The 12,643-nt window shown below is 41.6% G+C and overlaps 1 protein-coding gene across 1 annotated transcript in view; it reads right to left on the reverse strand.

Annotated features, from left to right (window-relative positions):
* KIF6 (kinesin family member 6) overlaps positions 1–5,132 on the reverse strand; it is a 179,891-nt gene extending 174,759 nt beyond the window's left edge. Inside the window, exons 1-3 of the mRNA XM_076335557.1 lie at positions 5,054–5,132; positions 3,976–4,085; positions 609–683 (exon numbers count right to left, since the gene is read on the reverse strand). Of these exons, the coding sequence (XP_076191672.1) occupies positions 609–683; positions 3,976–4,085; positions 5,054–5,119 (251 nt within the window). The 5' untranslated portion in view covers positions 5,120–5,132. The remainder of the gene's footprint in view (positions 1–608; positions 684–3,975; positions 4,086–5,053) is intronic.
* Positions 5,133–12,643: the final 7,511 nt, after the last annotated feature.

Consider the following 12,643-nt stretch of genomic DNA (forward strand, 5'->3'; position numbering starts at 1 on the left):
ATTCAGAGTGGCATTCAATCCACACAATGAATGAAGAGGGCTTCTACATCAGTCTTAAATGCTTGCCTTTGCAAACTCTAAAATACGAGCATTGTTTGATTATTATATGGAGGAGAAAAACAAAAACAGTGCCAAAATCACTGCCCTACACATTAAGACAAAAATAACGAGGGCAAAATTTGAGAATATTTCCACAGGTACTAATTCATGAGTGTCCCTAACTTAATGAAAACTAAACAGGGGGATAAGATTTTCGTCAGGTTTACCCCTTCATGGAACTATATAGGGAATACTTTTCTAATGCAATGAAGTGAGCTTATATTATAGACCAAAAACTAATTAGACATGGATTTCTATGCCTATGCAACAAAAGGGGCAACAGTAGCAGTGCTATTTTAGGAGTTAATAATGGAATGTTACCATACATAAAATTCTCAGGGGATTGTTGCATATCTCCCAGGTTCAGACATGTCAGTATTTAGAAAATTAAAACATCAATCCACTTTTAAACAGTGAGACAAACACTTGCCAGCTCTCCTCCAAGTAATACAATGAAAGCTATTTTTGACCCTGTGTTACCCCGATTACTCGCAAGATCAACAACGTACCATTCTGCTACTGGTTTGGCAATGCTGTCAAAAACCGCATCTTGTTTTGCCTCTTGATCAAAAATTTTCTGAAATCTGAAAATATTAAGCAAATAATAATTGCTCAGAATCTTAAAACACTACTTGATTCATACATTTTTGTTTGTGTTTGTAATAGTCAATGTTTACATCATTAGGCTTACATAACTTAGTACAATGTTTTCCCTGTAGTCTTAACCACAGCGTGCTGTTGTGCTATTGTACATAAATAGGCTGTACACAGTGCTGCTTTGACAAGATCTGTACAATAAAATCCTCTGATAAAATGATGTGGTTTAGAAAAAAATAAACCGTATTTTAAATCTATCAAGAGAATCAGTGTTTGTAACTGGCACCACACTGAAACCTGGATAAATAGATTACACTATAACCAAATACAGCATCCCACCAGTATAACCAGGCTCACATTTTTTCGTAACTACTTCCTTCATTCTGCTGCACAGTTACTGTAAGTCACAAGGAGATATTTAATTCAATCTAAGTTTTGTCACTTCCTATATAAAATATCTGCAGTTGTCTCACAGAATCAAAGAATACTTCAGGTTGGAAGGGACCATCTGCTCCAATCCCCCTGCTCAAAGGACGGTCAGCTAGAGCAGGGGTCTGTACAGTCAGGTTTTGAGTATCTCCATGCATGGAGGCCACACAACCTCTCTGGGCAACCTGTTCCAGTATTTGATCACCCCACAGTAAAAAAGTTTTTTTGATATGTTCTATATTTCAATTTGTGCTCATTAACTCTTGTCCTGTCACTGGGCACCACTGAGGAGCATCTGGCTCCATCTTCTTTATTCCTCCACTTCCCATCAGGTGTTTAAACACATTGATAAGATCCCCTTGAGCCTTCTCTTCTCCAGGATAAACAGTCCCAAGTCGCTCAGCCTCTCCTCATGTCAGATGCTCCAGTCCCTTAATCATCTTTGCATTCCTTTGCTGGAGCCCAGAACTGGACACAGAACTGCAGCTGTGATCTCTCTGGTGGTGACTAGAAGGGAAGGATCAACTTCCTTGACCTGCTGGCAATACTCTGCCTAATGCAGCCCAGAGGCTGTTGGCCTTTGCCGCAAATGGTGTATTGCTGACTCATGTTCAACTTTTTGTCTACTGGGACTCCAGGTCTTTTTCTGCAAACCTGCTTTCAGTCAACCCTGAGCCTGTCCTGGTTATTCCCCGCCAGGAGCAGGACTTGGCATTTCACTTTATTGAACTTCATAAGATTCCTATTGGCCCATTTCTCCAGCCTCTTGAGGTCCCTCTGAACGGCAGCACAACTATCATCTGGTGTGCCAACCACCCCTCCCAGTTTCACATTGTCTGTAAACTTGCTGAAGCTTCATTTGGTCCCATCACCCAGGTCATTAATGCTAAACAGTATTGGATTGCAGTATTGATTACGCCACTGGTGACTGGCCTCCAGCTGGGCTTTGCACCCCTAATGACAACCCTCGGAGCCCAGCAGCTCGGCTCATTTTCAACACCCCTCACTGTGCACTCATCTAGGCTTTCCTGATCCCATTCCTCTGACAGCCTTCCTGGGTCACCTGACCCTGCTCCCACCTCTTGTACACTTCCTTTTTATGTTTGAGTTTAGTCAAGAGCTGCTTGCTCATCCACGCAGGCCTACTGCTGCCTTTTCATCGTTTCCTGCTCATCAGGATGGACTGTTCTTGAGCTTGGAGGACGTGATCCTTGAAAATTAGCCAGCTCTCCTGGACTTCTATCCAGGTCTGTGTCTCATGGGATTCTTTCAAGCAGGTCCCTGAACAGGCCAAAGTCTGCTCTCCTAAGTCCAGGGTTGTGATCCTGCTTTTTGCCTTGCTCCCTTCTCTCAGGATCCTGAATTTCACTGTCTCATGGCCACTGCAGCCAAGACTACCCCCAGGTTTCACATCCCTGATCAGTTCTTCCATGTTTGCAAATATGAGGTGCAGCAGAGCTTCTCCCCTCATTGCCTCTTTAACCATATGTTAGGAAGTTGTCATTAATACACTCCAGAAACCGCCTGGACTGCTTGTGCCCTGCTGTGTTGTCCCTCCTATCTGGAATTGTATACTCACATAGAACTTCACAGGGTATATAGAAAGGCACTACGGACACCAGGTATATAGAAAGACACCATGGATTGCAAGGGATTATGTGGTGTGTACAACATCACAGACAAATGCGATACACAAATTATAGAGGCATATATTCTATCCTGCTAACCCTTAATCAGTCAAGTCATTCAAATAATTGTGTTTGATTCCCATATAAGTAAGAACAAAGAGGAATAATGTTTGAGGTGACAAGGATAGACAGACTACATGAAAGTATGAGTTTTATGGAGGAAAAAGAAATGCTCGCTCCATAGCATTGTTTTTGCATTGTCTTAAGAATAATAAGGCATAGTGCTTCTCAAAATCCATCTCTACAGACTTTTTAATAAATGGTAAATTCAGAAAAAAATATCAGCATTCATTACAGCTGGCTTGGGCATCTGCAACCTAAGCTAGTTTCGCATATTCATCTAGTTGGAGAGGGCAGCTCCTCTCTTCCCAAGCAGAACAGATTTCCTTAGCTGATGTGAAATGACATCAGTCTGAGCTGCAGATGTTTATCTGGGGCTCTCTTTTTTAATAGCATAGAGCAAAAAATTTACTTGATTTAGTATTACAAAAAATAAAGATTATTCAACTTGGAAAAAGACAATCTCAACCTAGTCATTAGAGGTGGTTATACATCTAGCTTTCTTCATCATCGCAATTTTAAAATGTTGCCTCCAAGTTTTCTGTTGAAAAGATAAAAATATTTGATTGATATTGCTGGTACTTATTTTTAGTTTCTAAAAACTATTTACATTCTACAGTCATGGTTTTGTTTCTTTCAACAATCTCTGGTTCACTGTGTTTTGGTTATGTCTGAAACACAGTTTCTAAACAGAGTGTTTTACATCAAGACATCTTTAGCCAGCCTATGCCAACTCATTAGATCACAAGAGAACACACAGTCCTGCATTCAATTTTCATATGCAAATTCAAAACAAGCTGTAAAAATGGAAGAACTGATAAATGAAGATGCAGTCTTCGAGACAAGACTTAGAAATGTATAATGACTTGCAATGGATAGACAAAAAACCCACAACTTCTATCAAATGCTATCAAACTTGTTCAGGTGCAGAGCACAAGATGCTGGAGTATTCCTCTTGTTAATGGAGTTGTATAAAAATAAACCTATCTATATCAAAGTTTGATTTTAAGAATAGGCTTTTCCAGGTTCTATAGATCTGTATCACCACACAGCGATATCCATCACTAAAGGCAGAAGATATACAGATAAGGCTTTTGCTTACTTGAACTTGTAGCTCTCTCGTTTATTATTGACGAATCCATCTGCTAAATCACGTGGCACGATAATCTCCAGACTGGACAGAGATTTCTCATTGTCATCAACTGAATAAATCTAATAAGTATGGATATGAATTAACAAAATAATTTTACGAATAGAACAGCATAGCCCTTAGGTATAACACTTATGTAAGCTTAGCACCTGTAACTGCCTGAAGAAAAACTTCACAAAAATTTCAGAAGTGCATTGTGTACCATGGCTAATCGGTATGTCAAAACAACGTAGCAAAACAGAATAGTTCTGCCTACTTCAAAAGCCCTTAATACACGAGCAGATCCTCCTTCAGCTATTACACAACAAAACAAGCACGTAGCAACACTATCCTGTTTGTTACCATGTAAACACTACAATAAGATTTGAACCAGAAACGTAGCCTCTTTGACATAATTTGCTTACTAAACCACTTTAATATCTGAGCTGTTATAAAAAACAAAGCCCAGCCCCCATTTCAACGCCCTCCAAAAAACCTGGAAGAATATATCAGGAAAGACTACAACAGAATGAGTAGAGCTGGTTTAAAACAAGACAATGAAGAGACCTAAATGCACCATTTCTGAGGAACGCTTTCATTATCTTTATTATCCCTTGCAAGAACAGCTAAATACTGGGAGTTACACGTTCCCCTCCAATGTTCAGAACAGTGTTGAACTGCATAAACCCAGTGTCCAGCGTCAAATGTTTTTCCAGTGGAGCCTTTCTCTAACAACTAGGCAGGAAAGAAGTTCCTCACCCCCTCCCCCAATAGTTACAGTCTAAGATGCTGTACTTCGTGATTTTATTTACTTCTTAAGGCTTCGGAGAACACTACAGGGCTGTGGCTTTCCGCTCCGCACCCGACCACCTACAAACCCCCCAGCTCTCACAAGCCGGCAGGACCTCTTGCGGCGGGGGGGACGCTCACTGCCCGCTCCCTCCCGCCTTCGGGAGGCCCGGCCGCACGCAGGCCCACGGGACGCTCTTTGGCTCGGCCCAGCCGCCCCACTCCACTCCCCGGCAGCACAGCAGCTGGCTCCCCGTCCTACCCCCGCCTGCTGCCGCCTGCCCGGCGGCTTCACCCGCGCGTACACCCGGATGGTTTCCTTCACCATCGCTGCCCGCCGAGCGCGGGGCAGCCGGCGGCGCCGTCCGCCTAGCAACGGTAACCACGGCACGCTACCCAGCGTGCACCGCGGCGGGCGGAAAGCGGCGGCTGTCGCGGGCTCCTGTAAGGCGGGCCCGGCTCCCGTCGAGTCACCTCACACCCCCGGGTGGCTTTGGCGGGGCGCCTGTTTGCTCCCTGGCGGGGCTTGGAGGAGAAGGAGAGGGAGGCGGGAGGGGAGGGGAGGGGAGGGGAGGGGAGGGGAGAGAGCAACCGGGCTCCATCTGCGAGGGGTAGCTGCCACCTCCACCGCAGGTGGGTGACTGCCTGTGTGGCCAGTAACCGTAATTCCTCACCAGCCGTTTTCCCCGAGGCTGAGGTGTCATGGCTGTGAGAAAAGGGAGCTTGTAAACACTGCCTGACTGAGAGGTGCGGTGTTTATGTCGCGTGTGGATTGCTCCATTGGCACACCAGAAATTGCTTGCCAGATCTGTGGGGTTGTGGGTTACCTGTGCATCCACACAGCCCTCCTCCAGCTGAAACCATCCGTGTAAGGCCACTTGGTTCAAGAGAAGTGTTTGTTGTTAACCAGTTGAAAGATCGGGAAGTGAAATAGGGGGAAAATACCTGGATTACATGCAATGAAGACATCAATTTTTAAAATTCTAATATAAAAAGAATTGGAGTAAAAGTCCTGAAAAAGCTGCTATAGGGGAAATAGAGGGTGTTGTCTCGTTATGAGAGCTGAACTTCTAGAGAAGTAATAGGAGGACCCCGTTATTCTGTGAAGTGGTTACTGAAAAGTCACACAAACAACATAATAGTATTTTGGCCTTAGTTTTGGTGAGACATAGTGGTAAAGATCAGATTACAGTGACTACAAGTCCACTAATTTAAATTAAGTGGAAAATCAGGGACTTGATTACGGAGGAGGATAGAAATGTCTTTAACTCAGATATGGTAAAAGTATGTTGAACTTGTATTCCAAATAAGAAAAACAGTAGGGGAAAGGTTTTCTGTCTCAACTGAACAAATAACTCTCAGAAAGCATATGAGGCGTAAGTAGTGAGCCTTCAGGGAATGAAATGGAAAAGGACTAATCACCAACTAAAGTCGAGTGCAAAAGTCAAAAGGGTAAAAATGAAAACAAATGGAAAATTTTACTTGGTGATTAAATAGAGAGTGAAGGAAAAACAGGACATTGGAATGGGATAATGGAATAAATAGTATCTTATCAGCATTGCTCCAAAACTATAAAACAATTTTGTCCCTTGCCAGTAGGGATGGGGATGCTGAAGGTGATGTTAGAGTCAGAAGTGACTAACAGGAAGTAAGTGTGAGAGGGAAATAACTGCAGCCAAGAGGGAAGCAGAACCCACAGAGTTCAATGAATTTACAGTGGGAGACGGGGATTTGGGAGGGAAGAGTAGATAATTTCAGTCCCAGAATTCTGAAAGTATTGGGATGTGTAATTGAAGGTCCAGGAACTGTGTTTGTTGGTTTGCTTGTTGATTTGTTTGTTTTTGTATTGAAACAGATGCAGGAGAGTACAGTATTCCTGGAAAACTGCAAATGTAATTGTCAACTGTGTAATTTAGCAGCTTAGCTGGATTGTGAATTAAATGGGCAGTGAACATTGAAACACTGCAATTAGCTGTGTGGAAAGCCATTTTGTGTCTGCTGGTGTTCAGTAGCTGGAATATCGAGTTGGGTGAATGAGACTATATTGCTTTTGGGACAAAGTCTGATCTGGAGAGAGTTTAGGTATCTGTCATGGCTTAACCTCAGCCGGCAACTGAGCACCACACAGCCGCTCGGTCACTCTCACACTCCCTGGTGGGAGGGGGGAGAAAGTCGGAGGAGTAAAAGTGAGAAAACTTGTGGGTTGAGATAAGAACAGTTTAATAATTGAAATAAAAGAAAGTAAAATAGTAATAATAATAAAAGAATATACAAAGCAAGTGATGCACGATGCAATTGCTCACCACCAGCCAACCGATGCCCAGCCAGTCCCTGAACAGTGGCCCCCCCGGCCAGCTTTCCCCCAGTTTATGTACTGAGCATGACGTCACATGGTATGGAATGTCCCTCTGGCCAGTTTGGGTCAGCTGTCCTGACTGTGCCCCCTCCCAGCTTCTTGTGCACCTCCAGCCTTCTCAGTCGGTAGAGCATGGGAAGCTGAGAAGTCCTTGACTAGTGTAAGCACTACTTAGCAACAACTGAAACATCATTGTGTTATCAACATTATTCTCATCCTAAATCCAAATCACAGCACTGTACCAGCTGCTAGGAAGAAAATTAACTCTATGCCAGCAGAAACCAGGACAGTGTCCTTCTTCAACATGAAGTCTGAGCTGTAAACTCTGAACCAATGGCACAGTGAAGAGACACCCAACTGGGTTTGCATAGGACTAGTCTGAATATGATAGGGCCTGCACAGAGAAGCCAATAAGGCATCTCAGACTCAAGCTGCTTCCAGCATAAAACCACAGTCTGAATTTCTGAAAGGGGAGAAGGAATCCTGGGCCACCTGCAGAATTGTCACTTGCGCAGCAAGAGAAGAACAAAGATAACAGAAAGGACTCACAATTGTCTTCTAAAATACCCCTTTTATTACACAGCTGTCCTTGCAGAAATGCTAGAAAGCCACTGTGTTGTGCTCCACAATATATTGCCTTCAAGAACAGCTTGTTAGCCCAGCTCAGAATTAGCACTCTCTAGGCATATTGTCCTTCTGCAAAACAAAAGCTGCATCATTAATTTGAGCATCAAAATTATCCAGTTTATCTTCTTGAGTGGAGTATGTGGTACGTTGACTGCAAAGGATTGGAGATCAGTGGAAGAATTATAAGATGGGTGAGAACCTAGTTAAAAGTGATCTATTATAGTTTGTTAAGAAAAAGGGTATTCTTGGGCTGTAAGGAAATTATTAGTAGACTTTTGTGGGGACACAGATCTTATGTAATATTTTAATTAATAACTTTGTGCCAAAAATGGGAGTGTATATTAAACTGATGACATGGCTGGGAGTCATGTGCTGAAGAGGATCGAGATATCTAGAAGATGAATGACTGTGAGGATTAGAGAAATAGATATGGATAACCATTAAATGTGTAGTGTAAGTTGCAAAATCAGGCAGGCATGTAGGACTGAGAACTAATGACAACACATTCTGCTGCAATCTGGAATCCATTCAGCTAGAAGTGTCAGAAGATTTTCTGGTTGTGGAAGTCCAGATGACAGCTGCCAATGAAAAAAGGCAGCTGTGGTTCTTCAATGAATTGGGAATGTGTCCTACAAAGGAAACAAAGCATTGACATTATTGTACAGGGTCCTGGTGAGACCTTCAGCATACTTACTGTGTGTGTTTATGGTCAGTTCTGTTTATTTCTTCAAGTTTTTGAACCCAAGGGCTACTAGAATGATTAGAGTGATGGAGATTTTGCTGTAAGAGAACAGACCAATAGGACTTGATTTATTTAGCAAAGGCTAAATATGAAAGGGTATATGCATGTGTATGAACACACTATGGGGAATTGATGTGGAAGCAAACGAATCTTCTGAAATAGACATAAGAAAAAATGGAAATAATTTAATGCAAATAAATGCACACTGGAAATCAGAAGAAAATTAAAAGCATTAGGTGCTTGATTGGTCTTTGTGGATACTGGAGAAAACATGATAAAGTTCTGAAAGAGTACTACATGATCACTTACATTAGCAGAGGTTTGACCCAGAAGGTGAAATCAAGAACCTCTATTCCAAAAAGTCTTTTTTAAGAACATTGAAACATCTTTCTAGAACCATACTAGGAATGAGAAGGCAAAGACAGTGTGAGTACTTTCTCTTCCCCCAATCATAGAATCATTTTGGTTGGAAAAGACCTTTAAGATCATTGAGTCCAACCGTAGTCCAACCCAAGCCACTTGATGGAACTCAACTTCACCTTATTTTGTTATCTTAACCACGCTAATATCTCCATGCCTCAGTGTAATGTATATCTATCTTCTGTATAAGGTCATTGTCAATGGATAATGTGGAATTTGTTAAAAAACCCATGCTCTCAGTTGTAATTTTTAGGCTGTAGGGAACCTTCAGTCAACTTCATAATTTGAAAAGCTACAAGGCACACACTGCTCCTAATTAGATCTGTCAACAGTTGCACATTTCCCAGAAAATATAAAATAAAAATCTCCAAGTCAAAGAACTTCCACAGCTTGATTGTTTATCTTATTGTACATCTTTAGGTCTTCATTTAATCTGTAGGAAATCAACCTTTCTCATTTTACTGACTGTCATTTTCCTAGTCTCTAAGGTATTTGTCTACTTCAGCTTGTCCAGTACAGAAGATAGTAAGTAACTGAATATGGTTCTTCTAAATCTCATCACTGTGGTTTCCATTTTCATGTAGAGCTCCTGAGGTATTTAAATCCAAAGTTCAAAACAATATAGCAGTGGCAGCAAAGAAAGTTGTTTGCTGCTTCAAAGAGAACAGCAGCACTACTGTTCACCAGAATGCTGAGATGCTTGGAGGTTAAGAGTTGGCAGAGCATTTTATTTCATCCTTTTAAGGCAAACCCGTACACTCAAGTATGGTCAAGAAAGAAAAGAAATGATAAAACTTTTCCTTTCTTGGTTCAATCATTCCAACAACTTAAGAACAAAGTCAGGTGTTGTCTGCACTTATTTCAGTAGGTTGAATGCAGCTTCTCTTGTGCTTAGGAGCAAGAAGTACTGATAGGTACTGTATGAGATTCAAAGCAGTTTGAAGAGAGTTCATTTTGTCCTTGAGAGAGATTACTTTCAGTAAGAAATTATCGATTTGCTTTAGGAATTAATGGACAAAGTTTTATGTTGTGTTATACAAAAGGTCAGAAGATACTTCCAATTTCAATCTAGATAACCTCTAGGTTTTTGTATCCTTGAGTTATAACTAGCTTGTATGTGAGTATTTCTGTATAGGATTTGAAAAGTGTCAAGTAAGAGAAAATTTGTGCCATTGTGGAAGATAAAAGTGTAGCAGGCTCCCATTTTTGCAACTGTTGAGAGATATGCATTTGTCATGGTTTAACCTCAGCTGGAAACTGAGCACCACACAGCCGCTCGCTCACTCTCACCCCCCGCAGTGGGATGGGGGAGAGAATCGGAAGAGTAAAAGTGAGAAAACTCGTGGGTTGAGATAAGAACAGTTTAATAATTGAAATAAAATAAAATAGTAATAATAATAACAATAATAATGAAAGAATATACAAAGCAAGTGATGCACGATGCAATTGCTCACCACCTGCCGACCGATGCCCAGCCAGTCCCCGAGCAGCGGCCCCCCCGGCCAGCTTTCCCCCAGTTTATGTACTGAGCATGACATCACATGGTATGGAATGTCCCTCTGGCCAGTTTGGGTCAGCTGTCCTGACTGTGCCCCCTCCCAGCTTCTTGTGCACCTCCAGCCTTCTCAGTTGGTAGAGCATGGGAAGCTGAAAAGTCCTTGACTTAGCAACAACTAAAACATCAGTGTGTTATCAACATTATTCTCATCCTAAATCCAAATCACAGCACTGTACCAGCTGCTAGGAAGAAAATTAACTCTATCCCAGCCAAAACCAGGACAGCATTTAGAATGAAGACATATGGAGACCTATTAAAATACCTAATATCCTAATATCTTGTAATAATACTATCTCCTAGTATCTTATTTGCTGAAGTAATGTGGGTATTAATATGACTGCTACATTTTCACAGGCATTAGTCCCAGGGAAATTTTCTCTAAACTAGCGTTCTTTTTCCAGAAAAGATACTGTCCTGGTTTCGGCAGGGATAGAGTTAATTTTCTTCCTAGGAGCTGGTACAGTGCTGTGATTTGGATTTAGTATGAGAATAATGTTGATAACACACCGATGTTTTAGTTGTTGCTAAGTAGTGCTTACACTGGTCAAGGACTTCTCAGCTTCCCATGCTCTACCGACTGAGAAGGCTGGAGGTGCACAAGAAGCTGGGAGGGGGCACAGCCAGGACAGCTGACCCAAACTGGCCAAAGGGATATTCCATACCATGTGACGTCATGCTCAGTACATAAACTAGGGAAGGCTGGCCGGGGGGGGGGCTGCTGCTCGGGGACTGGCTGGGCATCGGTCGGTGGGTGGTAAGCAATTGCACTGTGCATCACTTGCTTTGTGTATTATTATTATTACTACATTATTATTATTATATTTTGATTATTAAACTGTTTTTATCTCAACCCACGAGTTTTTCTCACTTGTGCTCTTCCAATTCTCTCCCCCATCCCACCGGGTGGGGGGGAGTGAGCGAGCGGCTGTGTGGTGCTCAGTTGCCAACTGAGGTTAAACCACAACAAAACTTTGATTAGCCAAGAGAGATTAAGACATCTGTCTCAATCTCTTCACTATTCCATGATATAACTTAATTTTCATATGAAGAGGGACTTGATTAGAGTCCCCTCTGTGATGAGTCTATACACCATGTCTAGTGCTTGCTAGAAGCAAGACTCACACTTTACACTTAAGAAAAAAAAAGGAAAAGAAAAAAACAAAGAAAGGGAACAGCAGATTTCCAGCCTCTAAGAGAAAATAAGGTAGAAAGATACAAGAGGAATATGATGAACAAAAGCCATTTTTCTAATCTACAGAGTTGCTTATTAACAGAAATCTTCTCTTGAGGCCCAGCTAAAGAACTAAATTGGCTTTTAAAATTTTCCTAAGATTTGGAAAAGAGGCCTGTTACTAGAGGTAAAGAGCTGATTACAAAGATGCAGGAATTGTATGACATCTTTCTGTTATTACCAAGCAAAAAGAACTGGTTTCAGCATTTGTATTTCCTACAGCTTTGCAGAAAGTTTTGGAAAATGGAGCCTGAAGGTGACAGATAATGTACTGGTCTAGAGATTGCACCTTATGCTGGAGGCCTGAAAAGTTTTGGTTTGCTTTGAATTTACTGTGTTTAAGATCTTCTTTCTGTCTTCCCTGGGAAATCACCTTGTACTTGAAGAATTGTCAGCATTTGCATTTATGCTAAACCTCAGAGATACAAGTGTCAAACTTTCTTCAGCTCCAGTATTTGAGAAAGTGCACCACCGAACACGAGTGTTTCAATCTATAGGCTTGAAACAATTATGTGCCTGTATGAGTTACAGGATCTGGCGATTACTTGTTTTAAAAAGGTCAGCCATTGCATTCTGAATGAATAGTTACAACATCACAACGAATCATCTGCTTTTACCCTTGTAGTTTTCTTCCGATTAAAAAAATTAGACGGGTCATATTATATACTGGAGCTGGCAGCTCAAGGACTTGAGCTCCATTGTGTCACCTAGCAACTTAATATGCTTCCAAATAAACAGCCTTGTAAGTTTTATAATAGCCCAAACTTTCAAGTCCTTTCTTTTTTTTCCAAAGTTTTACTTTTCATAGACTTTACTTATTCTTGGCAACTATCATGCCATTTGGCTGAGATAATGATTAGAAGTTAGAACATTAAAATCTTTCCACAGATCAACTGAATGGGATGAAGGGCCAAAGCT

This window comes from Aptenodytes patagonicus, chromosome 3, assembly GCF_965638725.1.
Source record: "Aptenodytes patagonicus chromosome 3, bAptPat1.pri.cur, whole genome shotgun sequence".
Lineage (NCBI taxonomy): Eukaryota > Metazoa > Chordata > Aves > Sphenisciformes > Spheniscidae > Aptenodytes > Aptenodytes patagonicus.